Source organism: Eublepharis macularius, chromosome 4, assembly GCF_028583425.1.
Source record: "Eublepharis macularius isolate TG4126 chromosome 4, MPM_Emac_v1.0, whole genome shotgun sequence".
Classification (NCBI taxonomy): Eukaryota; Metazoa; Chordata; class Lepidosauria; order Squamata; family Eublepharidae; genus Eublepharis; species Eublepharis macularius.
In genome coordinates this window covers 174,876,962-174,904,183 of record NC_072793.1, presented here as the reverse complement: position 1 = coordinate 174,904,183, position 27,222 = coordinate 174,876,962, and the positions used below count along the sequence as shown (strand labels likewise).

Genomic DNA, 27,222 nt, shown 5'->3' with positions numbered 1-27,222 from the left:
TAAAATCTTGTTTACTTGTATAAGCTGCCTGGGTTGGCAGGGGAGCAGTGATAAGATTGCTGGGATGTTAAGTGGTAATAAGCAAGGAAAACACTGGACTCAACAGACTGGTAGGTAAAGAAATATAAGATTGTACCCAATTGAGGGTTGCCTAGGAGTTGCTGCAAAGCAACGAGGGTGAGCGGAGATAGGAACTTTGAACAAGGAATTATCAGAGCAGCAAAGGAGTGATAGGCTTCACAATTTGCACCTTTTCAGGAGCTACAATGAGGCCATAAGGTTGGAGAGACTGTTGAGAAATTGCTAAAACTCCTGTAGGAGTCTGAGTGGTAGGAAAAATGCACAAGGAAAATCCTGAATTCATGGAAGGAATCTGATTGACACACTGCTGAGCCAGAATGCCATTAACTGATTGTAAGACTTGAATAACATCACTTGGATGTTTCTTGCAGTGGTCAGTGAAGAGAACAGAAGGCTTAGGAGACTTGTAAGAAGAGCAAAAGAGGGATTGACTTTACTTATAATACCCAGAAGCTGCTGTAGAACTACAAGTGTGGGGGGGTTCCATTTCCAATCAGGCTGGTAGGTTTTTATTTTACACCTCCTCCCCCAGGATCTTGACATTCTCCCTGAGAGAGAGCGGCAGCAAGCAAAAAGTCTTGATGAAAGGGATTTTCTATCTCTTGGCAAGCTCTAACCATGTCTGCCAACTCTGGGGTTTTTCCCAGACCTGCAATAACCCTTCGATACTCAGAAGTAGCATTCTCTTTAGCCAAGTTAAGGAGCAACTTTTCTTGACAACCAGTGTTATTAACTTGAAGCTTGATAAAATCTGGATAGGGCTCTGTGGTTTTTCTCAACTCAGCAAGAACAGTATAAGAGAGAGGCTTGTATTCCACAGTCTGATGGCTTTGATCATTAACCTGATTTGTTAAAGGAACTGGGCAGATAGCAAGCATCTCAGTTAATTCTGCCACATCCTCAGATTTAGTCAGTTCAGTTAATTCTGCAGCATCCACATTCCCAGTGAAATGCACTGAGCTCACTGACAGCATTTCCGTCGATTCTGGAATGCTTTCAGTGGGAGCCTTGGCTAGAGCAGCCTGGAGGCGATCTTGTTCCAGTACCGCCCTCACAAGACCTGCTGAGACTCCTCCAGTGGAAGGTGGAGGATTGAAATCTTGACTGGGGGGTGCAGAAGGTTGTGGAGAAGAGGGAAAGCTGAGCGGTGCTGGAGGAAGCGACTGCACCTCAGCATACTCTGGTGAACATTCCTTAGATAATTGAGTTGAAGGAGCAACTAGCTTACATTCCGAAGCCTTTGGAGAAGAGGAATTTAACAGGGTGTTTGTTGGCTGAATCTGAGGTGGTTTTTCCGGGGATTCCCTGATTGGCGTTTCAGGTTTAGGAACCTCGGCAGCAGATGCCGAAGGAGGCAGGATATGGCAAGGAGGATATTGAGGAGGAAAAGTAAGAAGAGATCTTGGAGGCTTAGATAAAAGCAGACCAAAGCGCTCCACTGCATGGTGACATTGGTGCCAAGTGTGCAGCAATTGAACAGGTGCCCTAGGTTCTGAATATAAAAATTTGCCCACCTTTTTCCAAGTTTTGAGCTTCAAAGATCCAGCCTCCGGATAAGCCGGACAATGAATAGCTAGGTGGCGCAAGAGACATGCAATCTCTGTAAATGTGCTAGATCCTCTAGACTTTTTGACTAAAAAACACAATTCTTTCACATGCCTTTGCTGAGGCAGCGTTAAATAACTTCCCATTGCTTACCAGTTGATAAGGGGCCACGGAAGTGATGGAGTGCACTCGATAAGGGGCCTATTCCAGGCGCTGGTAGATGGGGGAGGGTCCCTGGCTGTTCGGGCGCCAGATGTAGTAACGACATGAGACAGGATCTGGATGCAAAGTCTGTCCCTCCAAAGATGGAGGCGAGAGTTTTATTAACTTGTATTCAGGAAGTCCCGGATGCCCAAATATGGTTATAGCAACAGTTACAAGTTACACATTCCATTCTCAGCCAACTAAGCAGAATATGCTGTGATCAGACTTTTGTCTTATCTAGGAAGTATAACGGAAAGAAAGGTACATCGTGAGCCTCTGAGCATAGGAGAATGTTACTTAGAGTGTATGGGAATGTTGTGCTCTGTGAATGGTGAGAGACTTATTGTTACACATTTAAACTACTCCCTGAGTCTTCCCGTGTGGCATGCCAACTGACCAGGAGATCAGGAATGTAAAAATGTAAAGAGCAATTAATGGAGGCTGTGTGGCATGCCTACTCCAGCCTACAGGAGAGACGGAGCTCTTTCAATGTGCTATCATTCTCTTCAACACCGACACCACACCCTCCGCTTTTCTCCATTTCTCAGCTTCTTCTGGTGGTAGCTAGGATATTTCACCCCATGAAGTAGGTTCAGGTATTTCTGCTGTTCTTAGTGCAGAGGTAGTCAAGTCAAGTTTATTATTACAGTCCGTGACCAGTACATATAAAACCATTTGCAAATCAGTTTAAAAACAGTCGAGACTGGATACTGGGGAAGAACGATGAATAAATATAAGAGTAAAAAAATAAGATCATCATAAATTAGTAGTTTAAGCTGCCTTATGCGATTTACGTTGCTTGTAGACCTGGGCACAGAATCTTGCTACTTGATGTGGTGTCTGGCGATTCCGATCAGACAAAAGATAATCAAGTTTGATTTTATTTGAACTTCCAAGAAATCTTTCTACTAATGGACTGATGGTTTCTGCTCTAATTTTACTATGACTTGGGCAGTTGAAGAAGATGTGCTCCATTGAGTCAATTTCTCTTAGGGGATAGGAGCAAAGCCTAAGAGAGTAATGGACAGCTTTAAACTTTCCTTCCAGGATGGCAGAGGGTAGAGTTGAACTTCTAGCTAAAGCAAATGCCCTTCTGGAGTTACTGGATTCAAGAAAGTAAAAACAGGCTGCAGGAGCGGCAATATATTTAGTAGTATCTGAAGAAATAAAACCTGGTGCTCTAAGAAAATGTTTGTCTTTCAATGTCTGTCGCTCTCTGCTTAATGAGTGATTTTGCTCGGTCTAACCCCATGACTCGCAAACTTTGAGGGGAAAGACCCAATTTTCCCAGGGATTTCAGAGTCGCCTTTTGCCAATTAGATTGAAATTTGTCTTGGAATAACAGAGGGAGCAGACCTTGCGGGTTTAGACATCCTGACAGCCATTTGAAAATTGAAAGGATGGTGATTCTGGCCTCTACCCTTAACATTCCTGTTTCCAGTCTAACCCATGAGTTAGGCATGCATTTGGGCACTTGTAATAGGGCTCTAAGGAATTTGGACTGCACTCTCTCAAGTTGAGAGAAAGAGGAGGGTGGCAGCCCCAAGAATGATCCGTATACTAATTGGGCCAATGGTTTGGCTTTAAACAATCTGAGTGCAGCCGGTACATACTGCCCCCCTTGTGATCGATAGAATTTCAGTATACTGTGTGCTGTTTTTTCTCCCACATCAGCAATGAAGCTGCTATGTGTTGTTTTGGTACCTGAGGCTTGCAAAACTACACCCAAATATTTGAAGCTGGTAACTTGTTCTAACTGATGCCTCTGAAGCCCCCATCGTCTGATCTTTGGATTTTTATCGAAAGCCAGGATCTTAGTTTTTTGGTAATTAGTTAGAAGGTGTTCAGTATCAGAGAATTGGGAGAATTTTTTTAGGGCTTGTTTCAGCCCTATGGGGGTCCTAGAAAGTAATACAGCATCATCTGCATAGAGCAGTACGTGAATGTGCCTATTTGCTAATTTGGGAGGGTGCAATCCAGGGTCATTCAAAAAGTTTACCAAATTGTTGATGTAGAAGATAAACAGAAAGGGGGCTAGAAGGCACACCTGCCTGTAAGTTTGAATGGGGTCAGTCAAATGCCCAATTCGGCTGCACCTTACTCAGGGCAGTTTGCTTGTGCATAGCCCCCAAAATGGACAGCAGTCGCCTATCAGTAGAGGAGGCTGTTACTGGAACTGCTCTGTTAATAGGACGGGGAGTTAGCTTAGCAGTCCAGAACTAGAACAGCGCGGATCTAGCCAATGTATACCAAGGTCTTGCCAAACGGAAATCTCTGTGACAAAGAGGCAAACTACAAGTATTCAATCAATAACGTGTATTTTCTAATAGTGTAGCGTATGCCTAATCTTCCACACACACATACAAGATTGCATACAAGAGCTAAGGAATACAGAGTAGGAAAATTAGAGACTAATACACAAGCCAGGTATCACGATGAATTGGGACAAGCTCACCTTCCTGAAGTGGAGTAGAGATCTCAGCAGCGAAGGGGGGGGGGTCCAGTGCCTGCACCAAGACCCCAGGTAGATGGGTAACACTGAAATTAGGACAGGAATGACGCGCGCGCCCTCGGATTCGAGAGGCTAGCTTATATACCCTCAGAGCACCCAGGGGCTGGCGCCTTATTCTGTGGTTCTCACGACTTAAATCAAAGAAATTGAGCCCATCGGGACTGCCTTGATTGGACCATGTTTGAAGTCTGATTAATTTATAAATGACACCTTTGGGGAGAGGGGCTGGAAAGGAAGAAGGGGATCCGGGCCGTTTGCTCGTTCCCAGCGCACATCCTGGTGCCTTCAAGCCCGGAGTTCAAAGGTTGCTTTGATGTGCGCATGTTGATTGCCCTGGCTGACTGATGATCAATCTCCATTCTGGCTAGGTGTTAAGAAATGCGGAGGAGAGTGGGATTCTCTTGCAGCGTATGATCTGCTCGTTCCTTCGCAATGGCTTCCCAAAGCAGGCTGTTCCCCTCTGCTTCTTGGCTGTTGGCTAGGGCTTACCCGCAGATTGTCTGGTAGTGAGGGCAACCAGCCCACGGGAGGCTCCCGGCAGGAGCTGGCCAGGGAGCGCCTGGCCACCCTCGCGGAAGGTTTCCCCTGGCTGGCGTCTGGCTGCTGGCAGCGTAGCTAGAGCCCAGAGTGAGGCAAGCTCTCATGGCAGGCAAGGGAGCAGCGTTTAAGACACAGTCCATGGTTGGCAACAGGGCAGCATCACACAGGAGAGTCCAGATATAAGCTTGAGCAGGGCAGTGCCACGTAAGAGTTTTGAGAGCAATTGTCCAGGAACTGTCAGTCTGTTGCAGCATCAGATATGAAACTGACACGTGTATTAGAGGAACACAGGCACGGCAGTCTTTTAGTGTAGAACTCAGACCCAGTTCGTGGCTGGCCTCTGGAGGGAGGGGGGGCTGCTCGGTAACAATTTCCCCCCCTCGGGGACTACCCGACTCAGGAGGGTCGGTCCCCGAACATGTCTTCACTGTTGGGCAAGAGTGGCACCTCTGGTGGTTGAGCATCCAGGGGGTGGGGGAGGGAAGGGGGGAGGAAGGGGAGGTGTCATTCGCAAATTTGGTATGGAGAACCACACAGCCAGATTACAAAATTTAGATCAGCCAATGGGCTGCACATCTCTGTGTCCACCTCAGGAAAACTACCCATATAGGTATGTATAAACACATGTACATAAACACATACACACATATTTCCAAGATGCACCCGTTAGCACAAGCATGAATACACAGTTTCATAATATGCAAGATAACTCATATGCACATACTTAAGGGCAGAGACATTTCACAGAATGATCAGTGGTTATAAAAACACAAGGCAATTCATTCAGGTAAAAGCGGGAAGCAGATCATACATGGTTTGAAACAATTCATATCTCATTTCTGGGTGAGGGGTACATAGCAACTCATAAGCCCAGACACAGGTGTAAAGCAATTCATGAATGCATAGTAATTCATGGGTACAGAGCAATTCATAAAAGAGCAATTCGTAAACACAAAACAATTCATTCATAGACCTATCCACTCATAGAGGGTGGAAGTAATCATACAAGACTAGACGTCGCATCACAATTCATGAATAAACATCATTCCCATGTTGCTAGACTCAGAGGTGGCTTACAGTGGTACAGATGCATACATAAGAACCATGGTTATTTCATATATGGCCAAAATCAAAGGCAAAGCATAGACATGGGTACTGGTGGTATGGCCATAGGCTGAGCTGAGGACATTTTATACCGAGATAAAATATGCATAGACTCAAAACATAATGTGGTTCACAGTATAAACAAACACAAGGATAATGACAATAATACCTTAAAAGCACTATAGTTGAGGAAAACAGAATTGAGGGAACAGTTAATAAGGCATAAAACTTGGGGGACCAAATTCATAGGGATACAATTCCTAGAAGGCACTTGGCTATATTAAGTCCATAGGAGCAAGAAGAGAAAAAGATCACAGATGGCGCAGTCCACAGTACAGCTATGAGACTGGGTTGCATATATACAAGAGACAAGCAAACTTAGTCCATGTGTCCCTGCACTCCCCTAGACGTCTGCATAGAACAGCAGCGCTGGGCGTGGGCTGATCGACCAGGCATCAGGCACACAGTTTCTAGTCCTCATGGAGGTAGAGCCAGGGGTGGCCGCCTGGAGGCATAGCGTGGGTCGGGGGGGGTAGTGAAACATGCTCCCCCCCTAGTCCACAAGAGGGCCTCAGTGCGGTGTCCAGCAAGCAAAGCGTCCATGGGGCTGGTTCAGTCCGTATACATAGATGTACCCACAATTACCATGGTTCATAACTACAAAGGTAATAGAAAAAGCAAGGGAGGGAGAGAGAACGCACAGACCTCTCCCCTACGGCAGGAGGAGCTCCGGGTTGTAACGGTCCAGGCGGTGAGCTACCTGAATCTGTTGGAGCTGTCTGCGGCTCCAACAGCCTAAGTAAAGCAGGGCAGCACACAACAAAACTTGAAAAGTTAAAATAATAACAATTGGGTGCATGGCCAGATTGAATAACCCAGTGGCTGTGGGACTCCAGCCAAGGAGAGACTCCCACCACGAATGCTCTCCGGTGACCTTGATCTCTTTGACTAGGTCCAGAATTTCCTTGCCATTGTGGGATACCACCACTGCAGCGGTATCTCCATCTCTCTGGATGCTCTGGAGAGTGCGATGCAACTGGGGGTGGGTCAGGAGCTCGTGGATCACCTCCAAACCAATGCTGAGGGAGATGGGCTTCACGTGCTGATAGATAGAGGGCGCTGCCAGGATCTCTTCTTGGGTCCAGACTGGAACTGTAAACGCGAAGTCACAGAGGCCTGCAGTTTCCTCCAAAGTCTATTTCTAGAGACTGTGTCAAAAGCTGCTTTTAAATCAACAAATGCCCGGTAAAGTGATGCTTGGTCTCCTGTAGCATATTTCTCTACAAGGTGTTGCATTACTAGGCAGTGATCTATTGTTGACGTGCCAGCTCTAAACCCAGCTTGCTCATCAGCAATTATATCCTCCTGTTCTAGCCAGTCTGAAAATTTCTCCAGCAGATGTTTTGTAGACAATTTGCTTACAATGCTTAGTAAGCTGATTGGTCTATAATTGGATGGATCCTCCTTCTTTCCCTTCTTATGGAAGGGGACTACTATAGCCATTCCCCAATCATTGGGGATGTAGCCGGTTTCATCAATATGAGTAAATAGGGAGGCTAGGAAAGTTGCCCACCAGTCCTTATTTGTTTTTAGTAATTCTGGAGATATTCCATCAAGCCCAGGGGCTTTTGCATTCTTTAACTGGCTAATATAAGCTTTTACCTCTTCGGCATGAACTGGGGGGCATTTGGCCAGATTTTCTATTGTTGGGGCAGGAGGGGGTTGAATAGGATCATCATACATTTTTTGGAAAAAAGAAGTCCATTTATCTGGGGGGATAGAGGAAGCCAAGGGGGAGGCGGCTGTGGAGGCGCGGTTTGACACTAGTTTCCAGAACACCACTGAGTTTTTGCTCGTAGCTGCTTCAATTATATTGGCCCACAGTTTTCTGGTATGTTCTTTCTTACAGCGGGCAACCAGTGATTTATATTTCTTTTTTAAAATCAGGCTGCTCCCCTTGCCAAAGATTGCTGGCATTGATTGTGTGGGCCTGGTGTGGGATGCCGAGGAGAGTATAGCCATCTGTCTGGTGTACCGATCGCCCAGCACACCAGCAGATGCTGTGCCAGGCCTGTTAGAGGCGGTGGCTGGCTGGGCCTTGGAGTACCCCAGGCTTCTGGTCTTAGGGGACATCAATGTCCATGCTGATGATGCTACCTCCTCACAGGCCATGGACATGATAGCCTCCATGGCAGCATTAGGACTCTCCCAGTTTGTATCAATGCCCACACATCGAGCAGGACACACACAGGATTTGATCTTTGGGTTCGGGATACAGGTGGATCTGGATGAAGCTATAGCAGTGCCATGGTCAGACCACCTCATCCTGAGGGCTTGTCTGGGCACCATGACCCCCTCCTGCTTGGGCGATGAGCTGATTTATGCTCGCCCATGGAGTCAAATGGATCCAATTGAATTGCAGAACGCTCTGCAGGATCCGATGCCCCCTGGTGGCTCATTGGATGAGCTGATAGAGGACTGGAATGCCCGTTTCTCTGAAGCTATTGATGAGATTGCTCTCTCCGCCCCCGAACTAGAGTAGCTCCTTGGTATACTGATGAGCTACAACAAATCAAATGGGAGCTGAGACGGCTAGAGCGAGTGTGGCGGTGACTCCATGATGAAGTGACAAGAACATCTTATAGGACGTTTATGAAGGCCTATGAGATGGCACTGAAAGCTGCAAAGAGAGACTACTATGCCGCTTCCACTGCGTCCACTAGTTCTCGCCCAGCACAACTTTCCAGAGTGATTTGGTCTTTAACGTCCCTCACACATGGGACAAATAAAAATGTAAATTCGGTAATAAGCTGTGAGGCTTTTGGAGACTATTTTGCAGATAATATCTTGTCACTCCGCCAGGATCTGTCCACCACAGTTGATGCAGTATGTGTACTGGAGGCCCCTTGGTCGTCCTCAGGGTTGACATTAGATCAATTCAGGCCACTCTCCCAGAAGGAGGTGGGCAGGGTCCTGCATGCTGTGAAACCTACCACGTGCCCACTGGACCTGTGCCCATCATGGCTGGTGAAAAGTGGTGGTGATGGGATTTGGGCACCATTAGCTGATATCAGTAATCTTTCTCTGAGTTCTGGGTTTTTTCCAGACTCACTGAAAGAGGCAGTGGTGCAGTCCTTATTAAAGAAACCATCACTGGATCCTGCTGATCCAGGCAATTATCACCCAGTTTCGAATATTCCATTCCTGGGTAAGGTAATTGAGAGGGCAGTAGCGGAACAGCTGCAGGTATACCTGGGTGATGCCTCTATCCTGGATCCATTCCAGTCCAGCTTCAGGCCTGGCCATGGTACAGAGACGGTTCTGGTTGCCCTCACAGATGATCTACGGCGACACCTGGACTGGAGTGGTTCGGCACTGCTGATACTTTTAGATCTTACAGCAGCATTTGACATGGTCAGTCATACTCTTTTGACCCACTGCCTTGCCGATGTGGGGATTCGTGGAACAGCCCTGCAATGGCTGAACTCCTTCCTTCACAATCTAGGACAGAGGGTGGCACTCGGGAAACAGATGTCTGCTTACCATTCTTTGGTATGTGGCATCCCTCAGGGGGCGATTCTTTCCCAGATGCTATTTAACATCTATATGTGCCCCCTTGCCCGGTTAGCCCGCAGCTTTGGGCTAGGTTGTCACCAGTATGCGGATGACACTCAGCTCTATCTGCTGATGGATGGTGTTATGACCTTTACTTTCTTTAGGGTAGATTTTTCTTTTAATCTATCCCTTAACTCTCTGGGTAGTCTGCTGCCACCAGGAATATTTTATTCCAAGATATTTTATTTAAATTTTCCCTTTGGTAACATTCCTAAGCGTCAGGCTCCTTCGTCGTTCTATGTGGCCCTGAAGATAGGAATGGGATATAGCAATAACAGCTACACTGGGATATGGCAAAACAAAAATAAACTTTTATTTAGTCAAGAAGCGTATCGGTTTCATAAACGTAGTTCTCGGTTCTTAAAGTTACTTCATTTACTCTCATTCACACAGCTGGCCTCTCTTTCCCTGACTGAGTGTCCTTTCACAAACATGCTCAGCTCAGGTTCCACACAGGTTATATTTCTCTCATAAACACTTCAACATATTCAGGCAGCACACAGCTAGCCTGCTTTCTTCTGACTAAAAATTTTCTCTCTACTCTCAGTCTCAAACTGCATTCACTCCACCCACCCTCTCAGTCCTCAACCAATCATATTGTCAGAAACTGTTTTAACCTAAGTAACGCCATATTTAATCGTGTAGTGTTTAGACTTCTTTCCCTCCAGGCAACACCTGCAAGGAGCCGATTCCATGGGAAAGGATCCTGTCTTATCTGCTGTTCCAGGCAACACCTGCAAGGAGCCAATTCCATGGGAAAGGATCCTGTCTTATCTGCTGTTTCGACCTTGGCCAGCTCAGCGCACCTCTGAGAAGTTTTGCTGTATGAACTTGGGGGAGGCTGGGCTCCGGGAGTGTGAAATGTAACAACCTTTACTCTATGATTCATTCCTAGCAACGCTTTGCTCGGCCAGGATCTCTAATCCTGGAATATGCACATCTGGGCTTGAATGCTGTCTTTCACAATAAACCTTTCGAAATCAAAAGACCTCGTCTTCTTGCAGAAGGGAGTGAAACAGACTATCAAGTCTGGAATGCCATAGCCTGACACATATCACTCACTCATCCATCTCCTTCACCCCCCGACTCTTCACCTATCTCATCAAGCATTTAAAGATACATGCACACATTTACTTGGAATCATTACAGATGGCCAGTCCGATCTTGCTTTGGATTCCTTGGTCAAGGGTCTTGAGGCTGTGACGGTATGGTTACATCAGAGTCGCCTAAAATTGAATCCCCTGAAGACAGAGGTTTTGTGTCTGGATCATGGGGCAATCGAGCTGGGAACCGGCTCCCAGCCGTTGATGGGGTACAATTGAAACCTTCCCTGATGGTGAGGAGTCTGGGTGTGACCTTGGATGCTACACTTTCAATGAAGGCCCAGGTCATGACTGTTGCCAGGTCTGGCGCCCTATCTTTCACCACAGGACCTGGCCACAGTAATCCATGCAACGGTCACCTCCAGGCTAGACTACTGCAACTCACTCTATCCTGGACTGCCCTTGGGTCTGACCCGGAAGTTACAGCTGATCCAGAATGCAGCGGCACACATCCTTACCAGAACGCCCATCCAAGCGCACATTCATCATGTGCTGTGCCAGCTGCACTGGCTTCCAGTGGAGTTCCAGATCTGGTTCAAGGTGTTAACCTTGGTATTTAAAGCCCTTCATGGACTGGGACCTCCATACCTGCGGGACCGCCTCCTCCATTACGTCCCCTGCAGGGTGTTGTGCTCTGCAGACAAGCAACTCCTGGTGGTCCCTGGCCCAAAGGACATCCATCTGGCCTCAACCAGGGCGAGTGCTTTTTCTGCCCTGGCCTGGTGGAACGCTCTCCCGCTGGAGATCTGGGCCCTGTGGGACCTGTTACAGTTTTGCAGGGCTTGTAAAACGGAGATGTTCTGCTGGGCCTTTGGCTGAGTGCCAGCGAGTGTCCTTCTTCTTCCATCTAAGACCACCATTTCTTCCGGAGCTGCCCTCAGCCATCTGCCATGCCTGTATACGGACTCCCAATATTTATTTAAATACCCTGCTCCTGGACTATTTTAATCATTTTTTAAAAAATATTATTGATTTTATGTTTCTGTGATTTTAATGTATTTTTTAATGTTGTTAGCCACCCTTAGCCCATCTGTGGGGAGGGCAGGGTATACATCAAATAAATAAATAAATAAATAAATAAAAAAGTTACGGTGAGCTTTTGAGCTGCTTGATGTCTGTGGAGAGGACCATTTAGGGGGTGCTCAATAGGTTTTCTCAGTTGCATTTTTTTCAAGAAAGTAATCTGAATAAAACTATGCCCCTCTTGAGGTCTGTGCCCAAGGCGGCTGCCTAGTTGGTCTAATGGTAGCACTGGCCCTGTCTATAGTTATGGCAAACAGAAATGGGGAAAGGGGACAGCCTTGTCTTGTTCCCCTTGCTATATGGATATCTATTGAATGTACATTGTTAGTCCTAACTGTAGCTTTTGGAGAAAGATAAAGAGCATTAATGGCATTTTAGAATTGGTCGCCAAAACCCATTTTTTGAAGTAAAAGTTTTAGATATGGTATTTCCACTTAATCAAATGCCTTCTCTATATCAAAGGTCAGAAGTAATGCAGGGGTTTTGTATGCTACACAGAAATTAATTATAGTTAAAGTGTTACGTGTATTGTCAAAAAGATTCCTTATTGGCATAAAGCCAGTCTGGTCAAGGTGAATGTAGTTGGTTATTTAAATTTAGACAATGTTTTGGCAAATATGCTTGTAAAGATCTTTTGGTCTTGATTCAGTAAGGGTATTGGTTGAGAAGATTTAGTATTTGTAATATGGTTGTCCTTTTTTGGAGTAACTACTATTTCAGCCTCTGACCGAGATAGAGGGATGCTACCTCCTATCATAACAGAGCTGCATGTGGCAGTTAGTGGAGTTGAAAGTAGGTGAATGTATTTTTTTGTAAAAATTTGGCAGGGAATCCATCCCTGTCTGAAGCTTTGTTATTTTTTTCAAGGATTTGATAGTGACTGTAACATCTTCTGTTGTGACTTCCTGGTCCAGATATTGTTTATGTTCTTGTTTTTTTCCAAATTTCCTGTGATGATAAAAAATTTAAAATATGATTAGTGTCACAATTGTCTGATGTACAAATGGTACTCAGCAAATACATCGGCTAATTTTACAGAATTCGTTTGAGTTTTTCCTGGGTGCCTTTAATAGCTTGTATAGAATGTGAGGAGGTTTTTCCCTCTAATTTTCATGCAAGCAAGTTTATAGATTGGGTGGTCTTTTTTGTGTTCATATTCTAGTTTTCTTATTCTAGATATCATTTCATTTCTAATGTTTTCTTTTTGCTCTTCATGACAGGAGACAACGGAGATTAATTTCCCTCTAAGTACCACTTCCATAGCATCCTACACATGGATTTGAGGAATGCCACATAGTTTGTTTCTATTGTTTAATTTCTAAAGAGACTTCAGAAGAAATTTATTTGTTAAATAAAAGTGATTTATTTAGTTTCCAATTTGTTTGATGTCATTTATTCTCAGTGTACATTCTGTCCAAGCATAGTCTGTCCACAACTTGTCACCAATCCTTGATGTAAGAGTTTGACTAATTAATTTAGGAGATAAGAATATGTCATTTAAATATGTAATTTAGAAGATAAGAATATGTAATCAATCCTTGTGTATATATTGTGGATAGAAGAGAAGTATGTATAGTCTGTTACCAGTGGGTTTTGAAGATGTCACTAGATCAATAGATAAAGCCTAAGAGCCATTAATTGATCTTAGCAGCTTAGTAACTGTATTGTTAATTTTAATTGCTTTTGACACGATAGGCAGTAAAATTTAAAAGTTCATTCAGAGAGGAGTGATACAAATGTTTACTGCTGACACATTGATTTACCCATGCTGAACGAAAGCAGAATTGAAAGCCAAGAGAATCAAGTGCACTCTACATGAAGACAGCTCGCCAGGTTGTTTTGATCTACAAGCAGCTCTCCACACTGAAAGCAGTGAAAGCAGCTTTCTCAGTAATCATGCTTTGTGGTATTATCCAATACAATTTTTAAAGTTTGTATATGTACACTCACACATTATGCAATGCATTTATATTTTGTATCACTTTCATATTTATCAAAATACTTAATTTCACAGGTCAAGGGATGGTGTCATGGAAATATAAATAATAATAATAACTGTGCTTATATACCGCTCTTTTACACATATTAGCGCCTCACCCAGCGCAGTGAACAAGTTAGTGTTATTCTTATCCCCACAATGGAGCTGGGGCTGAGAGGAGTGGCTGACCCAAGGCCACCTACTGAGCTCATGTCAGTAGTGGGATTCAAACCAGTAGACTGTTGATTATGGTTTAGAACACATACTTAGTGAAACAGATGCAGTCTAAATAACGCTGTATGAACTTCACTATAGTTCTTTTTCTAGTATGGTGTATAACTGGTGCTTCTTTATCTTTGACAGCCAATTAAAAATAGTGAACAGTATCAAATACATGTTCTTTAATTGTTAGCAGAGACCAAGGATGATCTGGTCATGTAACTTTTCTTGTCATTTTTACTATCCATATCTCTTATCTTGAAGCTGGGCAGAGTGGTACTTTTGGCTAGGTAGAATGTCACATGATTGGAAATAGTAAATAGTGGTTTGATATTTATCTATGTTATCATATGAAAAGATGTTAGATTTCTGCATAAGATAATATATAAAAATGGTAATCCAAATAGCAGATCAGGGTTTTGGCCAAGAGAAATCTCATGAAGATCTAGGCAGGAAACTTACCCTTGTAATATGTGCTATGGTAACTTGAATGCATTTCATCGTTAATCTGACGGAGTTAGATTTCATTAAGAAATGTTAGGAAACTTAATTCTTGTTGTGTTCTTCTGTTCTATTTTTCTATGTTTCATTTAAATGAACATTTATATTTTGATACCTCACTTAATGAAAACAACTAGCGTTTGTTAATGAAAGAAGCCATTAAACTCTTAGGAGGAGTCTGTCTCCTGGTTGGGAGAGTGCAACAAAAATATACATCCCATTTATTTTGTACTGAACAACAGTTTCTCTGAAACAGAGAAACATGTTTTCAGTTCTCACTTGAAGGTTTCAAGCTGCTAAGGATTTAAGATAAAACCTTCAACCCATCTCTACCGAGTATTTAATACTTTTTACTTAATGTTTAAAAGTTATGTTTAATATTTATGCCTAATATGATTATAGAAGCAATACTGTTTGAATTATCTATATACTTATTTGAGATGGATAGTTAGTAAATTTACAATTTTATGAAATTTTTACCATTTTATAACATTACAACTTTGCACCAAAAAAGTTTTGCATGTAGAAGAGGTTGCCAAAAATAAAACTCCCCCTCCCCCTCCCCCTCCCCTCCCCCTCCCCCTCCCCCGCCACGAAGACGAAGACGAGGACGAGGACGAGGACGAGGACGAGGACGAGGACGAGGACGAGGACGAGGACGAGGACGAGGACGAGGACGAGGACGAGGACAAAGGACAAAGGACAAAGGACAAAGACAGCCGGGCCCCCGGGGGTCGCGGCTGCGCCGCTCCCCCCGAGGCCCCCCGCCCCGCCTCCAGCCTGGGAAACTCTTACAGGATGACTCAGCTCAACCCCACCCCTCCTGAGTAGATATAAATGACCTGCCAACATCTTTTCCACACTGTGACACTGAGAGATCTCTGTCTTTTGGTGCTACACCTCTGAAGATGCCAGCCACAGCTGCTGGCGAAACGTCAGGAACTACAATGCCAAGACCACGGCAATACAGCCCGGAAAACCCACAACAACCCTCGTTCTCCGGCCATGAAAGCCTTCGACAATACATCCTGCTTCTGCTGCCCTTCCACTGCCTGTGAGAGACACAAAAGGAAACAAGTGTTTTATTCTTTTTAACTTGTTGGCTCTATTCCAGGGGTTGATTCCCTCTTTTAAAGCCCTCAGTGTCCTGAGCCTCACAGCGTTCACTTCCTTCCTTGCCTATCTCCTTCATTTAAGGTGTCCAGAGAAGCCTCTCTTCCCTCCACTTACGTGTTTATAATTTGGAGGGAGCATAGAAAGATATCCGCTGTGGCTCTCTCCCATTTAGGATCCTCTTACTGGAAGGTTATGTGGCACCCCTCATGCATCGTCCATTCTTCCAAAATTGTGAGCCACAATAATTAAAAAAGAGGTATCCAATATTTTAATATAAGAAGCTGGAACATGAATGTGTATTAAGTGTGTGTGTCTCCACACAGATATACATATACACAATTTATTCCTTTCTAGCAACTATTATTAAGCAGTGGTAGAACATCTGCCCAGAGCTCAAAAGTCCCGGGTTCAATTCTCCAGCATCCCCAGTTAAGAGGACCAGGTGATGGGACCTGAGAGAGCTTCTGCCAGGCTGAGCAGACAATACAGGCCTTAGTGGACCAGGTGCTGTTTCACTAGTGGACCAAAACAGTAAAGAGTCCAGTAGCATCTTTAAGACTAACCAACTTTACTGTAGCACAAGCTTTCGAGAACCACTGTTCTCTTCGTCAGGTGCAAAGAGGCTTTTTCCACTCCAGCATAATGAGGAGAAAGACCCAAATATCCTGCTCCTGCTGTTTCACCAAATACTGTTTCACTACTAGAGGACCAAGAGTCTGATTCGCTATCAGCAGCTATGTTCATGTGTGCTCAAGCGCATAGGCAAGAAAAACAAAGTCCAGACCCAAACTTTGCTAATAGAAAATCAGACGCTCATTGGTTTGCCAAGATATGTGATGCCTTGTGTGGGGGGAAGGGGAGGGGGAGAGCACGTTCTGAAGCTGGACTCTGGGGCCACCACCCTTGAAGCCCTGCTCCTGCCCATTGTCTGCACCGGTTTATTATTTGGAGAAAAATGCTGTCCCCACTGGCTTTGCAGAGAGGAGGGTGAAAGTCCTGATTTTGTTTGGGAGGGGGGGATGAAAAGACTGGCAGATGGATAAAATTATGCAACAAGTGCACCAGCGCGGCTGCCTCTTTGGAAACCCTGCCCCCCCTCCAAGGAGTGCAAAGTCGGGCAATGTTTTCGGTGGTTAGGGGAGTCAACCTTCGGGTTAAAGTGAGAGAGTCCCAGCTCCTAGAAGTGCAGTGAGGGGAGGCGGTGTTTTGTGAGGTCACTTCCTGCCGCTCCCCCCCCCCCCCTTGTGGGAACATGGCTTTTGTCTTTCCCACGGTAGCGCCCGCTCCATCCCAGATGCATTTGGCGAGTTAAAATCGCGTTGGGGGGCGAGAAAAAGCAGACGCTGATCCGGAGGGGATGAGGCGGGGGAAAAAAGGCGTACAGTGGCAGTATTTGGGATTCCCCCGTCCCCACCCCCTGGAATTTCTTTCTTTCTGCAAAGCCTGGAGGTGCCTGCAGCTGAATCCTAAGGGAGGGGAGTCCAGGGGCCAGATCGTTGCACGAAGTTTTGAGGCAGGTGTTTTCCTCCCTCCGCCTTCAGATGGTATCGTTTGTTGAATGCGTCATACTGTTTTTATCTCATTATTTTGTAATTGTGAAATCTTGCTGTTTAAATGCCCTTGCTGTTTAAATTCCATTGTTCTTTCATTGTGTGACCCATCTTGACTGCAGTGGTTTATTGCATTGATTATTCTGTTTAGAGGGGGGGGGGCTGCTGTCTTGCGCTAATGTATATATTTATTTTTATTTTACATTCCTTATTCCATGCCTTTCTGGCAGGGACTCAAGGCAGATTACAGAGCGTAGGTCGATGCAATCCATACGATGGGAAATTTAATAAGTGATGTTATCAGAGAAGAATTGCAGAAATGGTATCAGACATCTATTAAACAATGAGGAAAATGGTATTGCACATGTAGAAAACACTACGGTGAGTGTAGGGGAATGCTTTCAGCAAATATTATTTTATTTGTTTGTTTCCTTTGTTTATAACTCCGCCTTTCCAGCTGGGATTGAAGGGGGATAACAGAATGTGAGCCAAGGCAAGATAATAGAATGAGACAGCTAACAAGCAATGCAAAAAGGTGCTGTAATTTGCCTTGCGTCTCAGTGAAAATAGGCAGGCAATAATTGCAGGACATTCTAATTTTCGCACTGTATTGGAGACGTCTGTATGGCACAGTGGCTTTGAGACAAAACAAAAATCTTAACCATTGGAACAGTAATATTTGACAATAAAATTTCAAAGGCCCCAAGAATCTCAGAGGTACATACCCATGGAAATGTGAAAAAGCCAAAACATCAAAAAAAACCCAAGCCTTGTAAAAATTAAGACATTTCCTTGTGAAGAACATTTGCTTGCCTTTTTAAGGCCGCTGGAGTATTTTTAACATTGGCAAAAGTAGCGCTCCTGCTGGGACGGAGATGGAATGCATGCTGCAAAATAAATAAAAACAGGTGAAGACTTCCAAGTGGGAACTCCCAAGCTGAAAGACCTTCTGGCGCCCCCAAGCTTCTTCTCAGGTCTTGGGCCTTCGCCTGCTTTTCCTGTGGCTTCACATGCGTGAGAAGTTCACTCTCAGTGCAATCCTAAACAGAGTTACGCCAGTCTAAGCCCATTGACTTCAATGAGCATAGACTGGCATGGCTCTTCTTAGGATTGCACTGTCTGTTTTGCAAAGTAAGGAACCCTCTGCAGGCTTTGTAAGATTTAAAGTCTTACAAAGTTACTGCTCTCTAAGCTAGTTAATTTCAGTGGGCTTAGACAAGAGTCGCTCTGCATAGGATTGCACAGTTCATAGAAGGTGGGGTGGAGAGTCAGGGGTGGAGCTTCTGTTTGGCTTACAGAAAATCCTGGGTTCAGTCCTCAGCATCGCCATCTAAAAAGGATCAGGAAGCAGGGGATATGACAGACCTCTGCCTGAGACCCTGGAGAAACCTTACCAGTGAGAGTAGATCAGACTGGCCTTAATCGACCAAGTAGAATACAGTGACACGTGTTCAACACCCCCAACGCGTACCAATTTGGGCAGTCCTTAAAAAAATAATTTGCAGCAGAGCAAAGAGATTCTTCTGCTTTGCTGGCTTGGAGTTTGGGTCAAGGGTCCAACATTCTAACCTATGCACCCTACTTGCTCCCCGGAAATTCATGGGTTGCCTTTCTATGGCTCCTTCTTTGAGCCTTGGAGACTGCAGACACCCGACCTCTGCTGTTGGTGATTTCAGCGCTGTTAAGGCTTTCTGGGTCCAAACCGGCACGCTGAATTGGGCCAAACAGACAGTGCCAGAAGAGACTGTTTTCACAGACGCAATTGAAATCTATTTGTTTTGAGAATAATTTATTCTTCTTATTTATTACACTGCTTGGTTTTGAAGCAAACCGACATGTAGAAAGCTAAAGAGGAGCATGAAAGAGCTAGACTAAAATTGGGTCAGAACAGAATTTTGCGGCTTCATCAGAGACCAGCCTGGCCCATAGGGCCGCTACGAGGACACTACAATCTGCAGAGAATTGGTATTCTAGAGAATCCCCACAAGAGAACAAGGGTGTGCCTCTGTACCTTCTCAGATCTAACCTCAATCATCAGAGAGATACTAAGCAAGGCCTCTTTAGATGACCTTGGGAGGGGGCTGCATTGGTGGAGGGGGGCAGGGGGAATGAGGAAGGCAGCTCATAAAAGTAATAACCCCTGCCTTGAATTTGGATGGGCAGCAAGCATGAGACAATACCTGTTTGGTCTTCTTCGCAGGTAGTGGAAGGACGTTGATGTTTCATTCTAAATCTTTCCATTGTGGTGGAATGGAAACCACCTCTGTGCAACCAAATCAGGTAAGGGGGTGGGGGGGCGATGCTTTCAGAGAAGGGCTGGGGACTCCTCCAAGAGCCTCTTTCCCCAGCACCGCTCTGTGGACCCAAAAAGATGCACTAGGGATGGTTTCAATGCGTCTGCTGAAGAACTCTCGGCCACCTTGCCTGCACACTCTTTTTGGATGATTTGCAAGGAGAAAATGTTCCCTTTTTCTTTCAGGGTCTGGTGACCTTCGAGGATGTGGCGGTGTTCTTCTCAGAGGAGGAATGGGCTCTGCTGGATCCGGGCCAAAGGGCCCTGCACCGGGAAGTCATGGAGGAGAACAGCAGAAATCTGGCCTCTTTGGGTATGCCTCCCTTTGTACCGACTGATAAATTTGGAAAGTAGGAATCGCTTTTGGCATTGGTCTGTATCGATGCAAGGCATTGCAAGGGCTTCGCTGAAAATGGCAGCAGCGAAACTCTGTTCCCTTACCACTTCATTTATTTTTCCTTTTGTAAAAAGGATTAGTCGATATTCCCCCAGGGGCCAAAGGATTTTGCTCAGCTAACCCTGAAGACAACATTAAAGAACTCATCGAATCTGCTTGGAAATGAAACAATTTAGCTCACTCTCTCTTTTTTGAGCAACATTTGAGTCCTCTAGCCCCTTAATGGCCAACAAAATTTCCAGGGTGTGTCTTTTTAAAAAAAAAGTTCCAATCTTTTGGTTTCTCCGGTTCACAGGCTGACCCGGTATGTATCACCGAGACCTGGGTTGGTGATGGGGGCCGGCTCTTTCTCAGCTTTGTCCCCAAGGCTTCTTTGTACAGCCTCAGCCTAGGCTCAGAGGGTGGGGACGGTGTGTGGCTGTGGCCTATATGGCCTCTGTGGCACTCATCACGTGCTTTGTTATCCATACACTCAATTTTAAGTGTATGGACAGAATTCGGATTTTGTTGGTATACCACCCTCCAGTTTACTACCCAACAGTCTCCCTGCCTGAGCTGACAGAGGCAATCTCGGAATTGGCGTTGAGGACCTCGAGGTCTGTTGTCCTTGGGGACTTCAATTTTCATGTGGCGGCTGCCCTGACCGGAGTTGCTCAGGGTTTCATGGTTGCCGTGACAACCTTGGGGCTATCCCAGAATGTTTTAGGCAGACAGCAGATCATACACTTGATTTGGTTTTCTCAGGGGATGGTTTGGTAGTGGGGGGGGGATTTTCCACCCTGACCATATCATGGACAGACCATTATCCAGGGAGATTTACATTCACAGATACTCAGAACTTCCACAAGGGTGAGATGACAATTAAGATGGCCGGTCGCAGGGGATTGATGGATCCAGAGGAGCTCCTGATGTCTCTTGGGCAGGTTCTTTTTTTTTTTTTGTCTTTTAAGACTTTTATTTAAAAGCAATCTAATCAGTCTTGAAATAGTCAAAAATACAAGGCTCACAAAGATACAAAAAACAGCTCCATATGACAAACATATCAGAAACAGGTATTCATACATATCATTCCTTATCTTATTTTAGATCTAAAGGATAAAATAAAATGTGAAGGATCTCACCAAATTGTTTTCAGAAAGATTAGATAGTCTCACATGATTAAGAAATTCGGGGATCTTTTGGTGTGGCTGTCTAATATAAGCTCAGTTACATGAAACCCTGATGATCATACCACAATCCTCTGATTTGTCACTTCCAATGGTATGTCCTGAGTTCCTTTCTGATCTTGGGCAGGTTCTGGTCAGCAAGGTTGGCATTCCCGTTACAGCCCTAGTTGATCTATGGAATATGAAGAAGACTCAGGCTGTGGACCCGATTGCCCCAGGTGCCTCTCTCATTCCATGGGATCCAGAATGAGCCTTGGTTTACTGAGGGAAAGTTGTTACGGAACACTTCGACCCAAATGTAAACGGAAGTAGATCATGGGGACTATATCGCTCCAATCTTATTCCATCTCCATTGGTTCCACATTTGCATCAGGGCTGAATTCAGGGTGCTCTAAAGCCCTTCTTGGCTTGGCACCAGCATGCCTTAAATATTGCCTTCTCCTAAATGAACCTGCCAGTCCACTGCCATCATCATCGGAAGTCCCCGCGATCTGTGTCTAGACAGGTAGCAGCCCAAGGAAGGGCCTTTTCAGTTTTGGCACCAGAACTTTGGAACTCCCTTGCCAGGGAGAGCTCTCTGTCTCCCTCTGTCGTTGTCTTCCACCAGCAGGTAAAGACCTTATTTGTTTTGTTTGGCATACCTTTGGTAAACTGTTAGTGGCCCTCCCCCCGGTTGTGTCTGTATGTTTTATTTCATTGTTAAATATTTATATATACGTTTTAAATACTGTTTTAAATGTTATAAAGTCTGTTGTTCACTGGCGTGGAGGCTGTATTTAGGAGGAAAGGCAGCATATACATGTTTAAATAAATAAATGAAAGGATAGGATTCCCCCACCCCCAGCAAGTCTTTCAGGTCCCCCCTCCCTTTTGTACATCTGCACTTCAACTAAATCCCCAAATGTAAAAAAAGTTCCCAATTACTCAGAAAACTGGGCACGTGTTATCTACCATCAAAGCATAACCTCGCTTAGCCCTGACCATTTGCCTATCTGCCAGGATTTAATTATCGGAACTGAGTTTCTGATAGCCAATATCTGAATGAAAAAGGTACACTGACTGAGACAAATAACGTTTTTTTCTTTTTTACAAATGAATGACATTTATTTAAAATAACCCAAACTCAGCTAAATATAACCTATGAATATAGAGAAGAGGGAGAGCAGTTTTTTACCCGGGGGGGGGGGGCGGCGGTGGTGGTGGTGGGAGGCGTTCCCAGAAGGCTTTTGACTGTCTTGTTAAAATGTTGTATCTTTGAAAATGTCTCTCGGAAATATAGTATAAATTAAGTAAACATTTTATACTTCATACAAAATTAATTTAGTATACATTAATTTGGTATAAAGTATAAAATGTTTTGTGGGCGTTACGTGCTGTCGAGTCACTTTGCGCTTATGGTAACCCTATAAATTAGGCAAGCCCGATCTCTTCAGATCTCGGAAGCTAAGTGGGTCAGCCTTAATTAGTTATTGGATGGGAGACCAAAAAGAACCAGGGTGGCCATGCAGAGGCAAACAATGGCAAACCACCTCTGTTAGTCTCTTGCCTTGAAAACCCCACCAGGAGTCACCATAAGCTGACTATGTCTTGATGACACTTTCCGCCACAACCAGCATGAATTAACAACTTCCAAAATGTTCTATTGTTGACAGCGTTACTTGGGTCTTGGAAACTGAAGGCTGTGGCTCTCGTCATTGAGTCAAGCCATCTCATTTTGGGCCCTCCTCTTTTCCTGCTGCCTTCCACTTTTCCTAGCATTATTATCTTTTCCAGAGAGTCTTGTCTTCTCATGATGTGACCAAAGCACGATAGCCTTAGTTTTGTCATTTTAGCTTCTAGGGAGAATTCAGGCTCGATTTGATCTAGAACCCACTTATTTGTCTTTTTGGCCCTCCATAAAACTCTCCTCCAACACCACATTTCAAATGAATCCATTTTCTTCCTGTCAGCTTTCTTCATTGTCCGACCGTCACATCCATACATAGGAATGGGGAATACTATAGTATGAATTACGTTGATCTTGGTCCTCAGCAGTGCTTCCTTATGCTTAAAAATCTTTTCTAGTTCTTTCACAGGTGCCCTCCCAAGTCTCAATCTCTTTGTGATTTCTTGGTTGTAAACTCCATTTTGGCTGATGAACGAGGTGCTTTTTTCTCCTTCTGCAGCAGGACTTATATTTCCCAAAGCTGGTCTCACCTACTGGTTGGAAGAAGGAAGCGATCAATTTGCCCTGGGCCCCGAGGAAGGAGAGAGACAGCCAGGTAGCTGCTCTATTACATTCTCGTATCCCAAGCTATGAGGCTTCAGGGTAGATGTCAATTCTATGGAAATGTCACTCTCTCGATGTTTGAAACATTTCTTGGAGTAGCTGGATGGGGGGCAGAACTTTCATTGTGCTGAATTCTGAGGAAGAACAGAGATTGGTGTGTAGCTGTTCAGTTGTATGCTGGGAATCAGGTCTTGTACAACAAGCTCTGGCTCTCCTGGCAGAAATTAAATTGTCTAAACATTACAAACTTGATGCTCAAAAGATTATCAGAATGCTTTGTGGAGGGATTCCTTTTTTAGGAAATGGAGGGCATAATACTAGAATGGATCTTAATTGTGCAGGAATTGTCTGTGCACTGCTGGACTTATTTAAACATAAAAATAACTACAGCATCCCATTTTGGTTAATATTGTCTTCTCAGACGAGAAGTGGTTCTTGAAGGTATTGGTTGGAGTCTTACAAAAACTATTTTTTGAGATCCTTTAATAAGGAGATGCCAAGAACTGAACCCAAGACTTTGTGCATGGAGAGTACCCCAAAAAACAATATGCTAACAACAATTGGTACCAGTTAATATCAATCAACAGAGGCTATTTGTTAAGGAGTAGAGCCCTCTCCGTAAAATTTTTTGTTATATAATTCACCAAAACAATTATCTGGGTTTGTTCTCTGATCTGAGGATCCATTTCTCGCTCATCAGGTTTCTCTTTTTTATTTCTCTAGGTGAAGTGATGGAATGGGAGGAAAAGGGTGAACAGCAGAAAAAGAAAACTGAAACAAAGCAGAAGTGGAGAAAGACATTCATTTCTTCTTACAGTGCTAACTTCCATGAAGTCCCAGTACAAGAGGAAGGCCATCATGGGAACAAGGTCTTTGTATCAACTTTTAGCTCCCAAGAAGGACTACACAAAGGGGAGAAATGCTCTGACCATGGTCAGACCCCAAGGTTTATTTCCCATCAAAGACTACACATGGAGGAGAAACCATATAATTGTTCAGAGTGTGGAAGGAGCTTCAGTGTGATTTCAAATCTAATTTCCCATCAAAGGATCCACACAGGGGAGAAACCATACAAATGTACAGAATGTGGGAAGAGCTTCAATCACAGCACAGGCCTTGCTTATCATCAAAGAATTCACACAGGGGAGAAACCATACAAATGCTTGGAGTGTGGACAAGCTTTCAGTGTGAGCTCCAGCCTTACTTCCCATCAAAGAGTCCACACAGGGGAGAAACCTTATAAATGTTCAGACTGTGGACAGAGTTTCAGTCACAGCTCAAGCCTTGCTTACCATCAAAGAATCCACACAGGGGAGAAGCCATATAAATGCATACAGTGTGGGAAAAGTTTCAGTCATACCTCAGGCCTTGCGTACCATCAAAGGATCCATACAGGGGAGAAACCATATAAATGTGTGGAGTGTGGACAGAGCTTTAGTGTGAGCTCAAGCCTAATTTCTCATCGAAGGATCCATACGGGAGAGAAACCTTATAAATGTCTGGAGTGTGGACAGAGTTTCAGTCACAGCTCAAGCCTTGCTTACCATCAAAGAATCCATACAGGGGCAAAACCGTATAAATGTTCAGAGTGTGGGAAGAGCTTCAGTCATAGCTCAGGCTTTGCTTATCATCAACGTATCCACAGTGGGGAGAGACCATATAAATGCTTGGAGTGTGGAAAAAGCTTCAGTGTGAGCTCAAGCCTTACTGCCCACCAAAGAATTCATACAGGGGAGAAACCCTATGAATGCTCAGAGTGTGGAAAAAGTTTTAGCAGTAGGACAGTCTCTATTAGACATCAGAGAATCCACACAGGCGAAAAACCATATAAATGCTTGGAGTGTGGAAGGAGCTTCAGCGTAAGTGCAAACCTTACTTCCCATCAAAGAATTCATACAGGTGAGAAACCATATAAATGCTCAGAGTGTGGAAAGTATTTCCCTGACCACTCACGCCTTGCTCTCCATCAAAGAATTCACACTGGAGAGAAACCATATAAATGCTTGGAATGTGGAAGGAACTTCAGTGTGAGCTCACACCTTACTTCTCATCAAAGAATCCACACTGGGGAGAAACCATATAAATGTTTGGTGTGTGGAAAGAGTTTCACTCAGAGCACAAACCTTACTAGACATCAAAGAATCCACACTGGTTAGAAGCCATTTTAGCATTTGGAAAGATCTGTGGCCACATAGATTCTTATCTCGGTTCCTAATATTAGCTGTATTCCATACAGTAGATTTAAATATTGCAAGTACTTTGAAGAATATGTGGACTAAAACCTGATTTTGAGGGTGATGTATATCTTTTTAATAAGACTTCCCCCGCGGTCTGTGTGTTGTTTGCTTACCTGATTGTAAAGACGGACAGGGCTGATGATTATCCTAATGAATATTCTCGTGTTACTCTCATACTTCCATGTCAGTGCAAAGTGCCCTAACTTGGATGGCCCAAGCAAGCCTGATGTCATTGGATATTGCAAGCTAAGCAGGTTTGGCCTTGGTTAGTAATTGGATGGGAGACCTCCAATGAAGGATATGGTTTCTATGCAGAGACAGGCCTATGTCAAACCACTTCTGTTAGTCTCAAATATCTGCCAGTGGGCAGTTAATATTAAATCTTTTAATTGCTACCAGCATAGGACTAGACACTTGCACACCCCCACCAGCCACTAAGGCAGTTGGAATGATGTTGCTGAGGGATGCCAAGTACATACGCCAAGTACATACAAACACTGAGGGAGGGCTCTAAACCCTCCAATACTTGGGCCTGGTGCAGCTTTAAGAATCCACAGAGTGTTTTAAGAAAAGGCTAGGCAAGGCTGAGGTTCCCTATATCATCCTTTGAAGACCACAGTTGTAAAGCAGACATTTTTCTTTGGAGATTGGAAAATTGGAAAGTGAATTACGCCAGCTCAGAGGATAAAAGCTGATGCGGTAGCATTACTAGTGGACCTAGCAGAACTCACGGCAGGGCAGAATGGGATCTTGTTCAGTGACTCTCGTAAATTTTTGTGATAGACTATTACTAAATGTTAAGCGTTTCCAGCCAGCCAGTAAAGGAAAACTCTACAAACCAGGTTGTTTTTTCGTAACTTGCCATCTCATGTTTCTATGATGACAATAACACAGGCCAGAGATTGACGCCTCCATGACACACTCAGTGACAGTACTGACATTCTGCCTAGAAGAAAGTGGCAACAGCAAAAGTCCCTTGACCCGAAAAGAAAGTTACTTTCCACCTTGATGCTGCACTAACTGGCACGTGAGATGATGACTCACTTCCCTAACTTTAAAAGTTACTCATTTCATAATTCATTAGTTTCAAACGAGCATACTAACTAGGTGTATGTGTGTTCTAAAATGCATAGCTAACAATGTTTTCTAGACTCCTCCATATTTATTGTTTTTCAAGACCAAGTTAAAGGAAGGGACAGACAGCGGATCCAGGCGGATTAGTCATTCCAGATAGTTGTTCACAAAGGGGAAAGTGGGAAATACAACTATTAAAGTTGTTAAATACATACCATCATGTTTTCTTTCCTTGTCTTACTTTGTTTCTCTTCTTCCTTTCTAACAACAACATTTGCCCAAAATGGGACTCCGGTCTTATTTATTTTCATTATTGATAATCCGCCTTTCTCACTGTGACTCAAGGAAAATGGGTTCTTTAGAGGTCACACCAGTAGCACATTATGTGAGTCCAGTAGCTGTAAAAGGCTCTAAATAAATGCATTACACTACCTGCAAAGTCTCACAGAATCCGTAAGTGAATACTGGGCCAGAGAGTAGATGTTTTGGATGCTGTTATGTGCTGTTTGGTTGGTCCTTGCAGTGCCCTCAGGACAGGGGAACATTATATCTGGGGCCCATGAAGTCTTCTTGAGTGCGCCAACCCAGTCACTCTTTTCTTGCACAGTTTGTTTTATTGATCAATCCACACTCTGGCTGGCTCTGTTTGTCACTTCTGCTCCTGTGCTCTCCCCTCTGGCCAACCTCCTCCCTTT

The 27,222-nt window shown here is 44.3% G+C and overlaps 2 protein-coding genes across 2 annotated transcripts in view; one reads left to right on the top strand and one right to left on the bottom strand.

The window, feature by feature from the left end:
- LOC129327196 (zinc finger protein 883-like) overlaps positions 1-27,222 on the bottom strand; it is a 61,168-nt gene that overhangs the window by 20,830 nt on the left and 13,116 nt on the right. The gene's annotated exons all lie outside the window — the stretch shown is intronic.
- Positions 17,346-26,698, top strand: LOC129327202 (zinc finger protein 665-like). The gene is made up of 5 exons (XM_054975686.1): positions 17,346-17,472; positions 19,292-19,371; positions 19,571-19,697; positions 23,113-23,208; positions 23,940-26,698. Exons 2-5 carry the CDS (start codon positions 19,309-19,311, stop codon positions 25,370-25,372), a joined length of 1,719 nt encoding a protein of 572 aa, XP_054831661.1. The 5' UTR covers positions 17,346-17,472; positions 19,292-19,308; the 3' UTR covers positions 25,373-26,698.

Coding starts and splice junctions, on each gene's coding strand:
- LOC129327202 (XM_054975686.1), top strand. CDS start 19,309: ATGTTTCATTCTAAATCTTTCCATTGTGGTGGAATGGAAACCACCTCT. Junction 19,372..19,570: donor CCTCTGTGCAACCAAATCAG/GTAAGGGGGTGG, acceptor TTTTTCTTTCAG/GGTCTGGTGACCTTCGAGGA. Junction 23,209..23,939: donor GGAAGGAGAGAGACAGCCAG/GTAGCTGCTCTA, acceptor TTATTTCTCTAG/GTGAAGTGATGGAATGGGAG.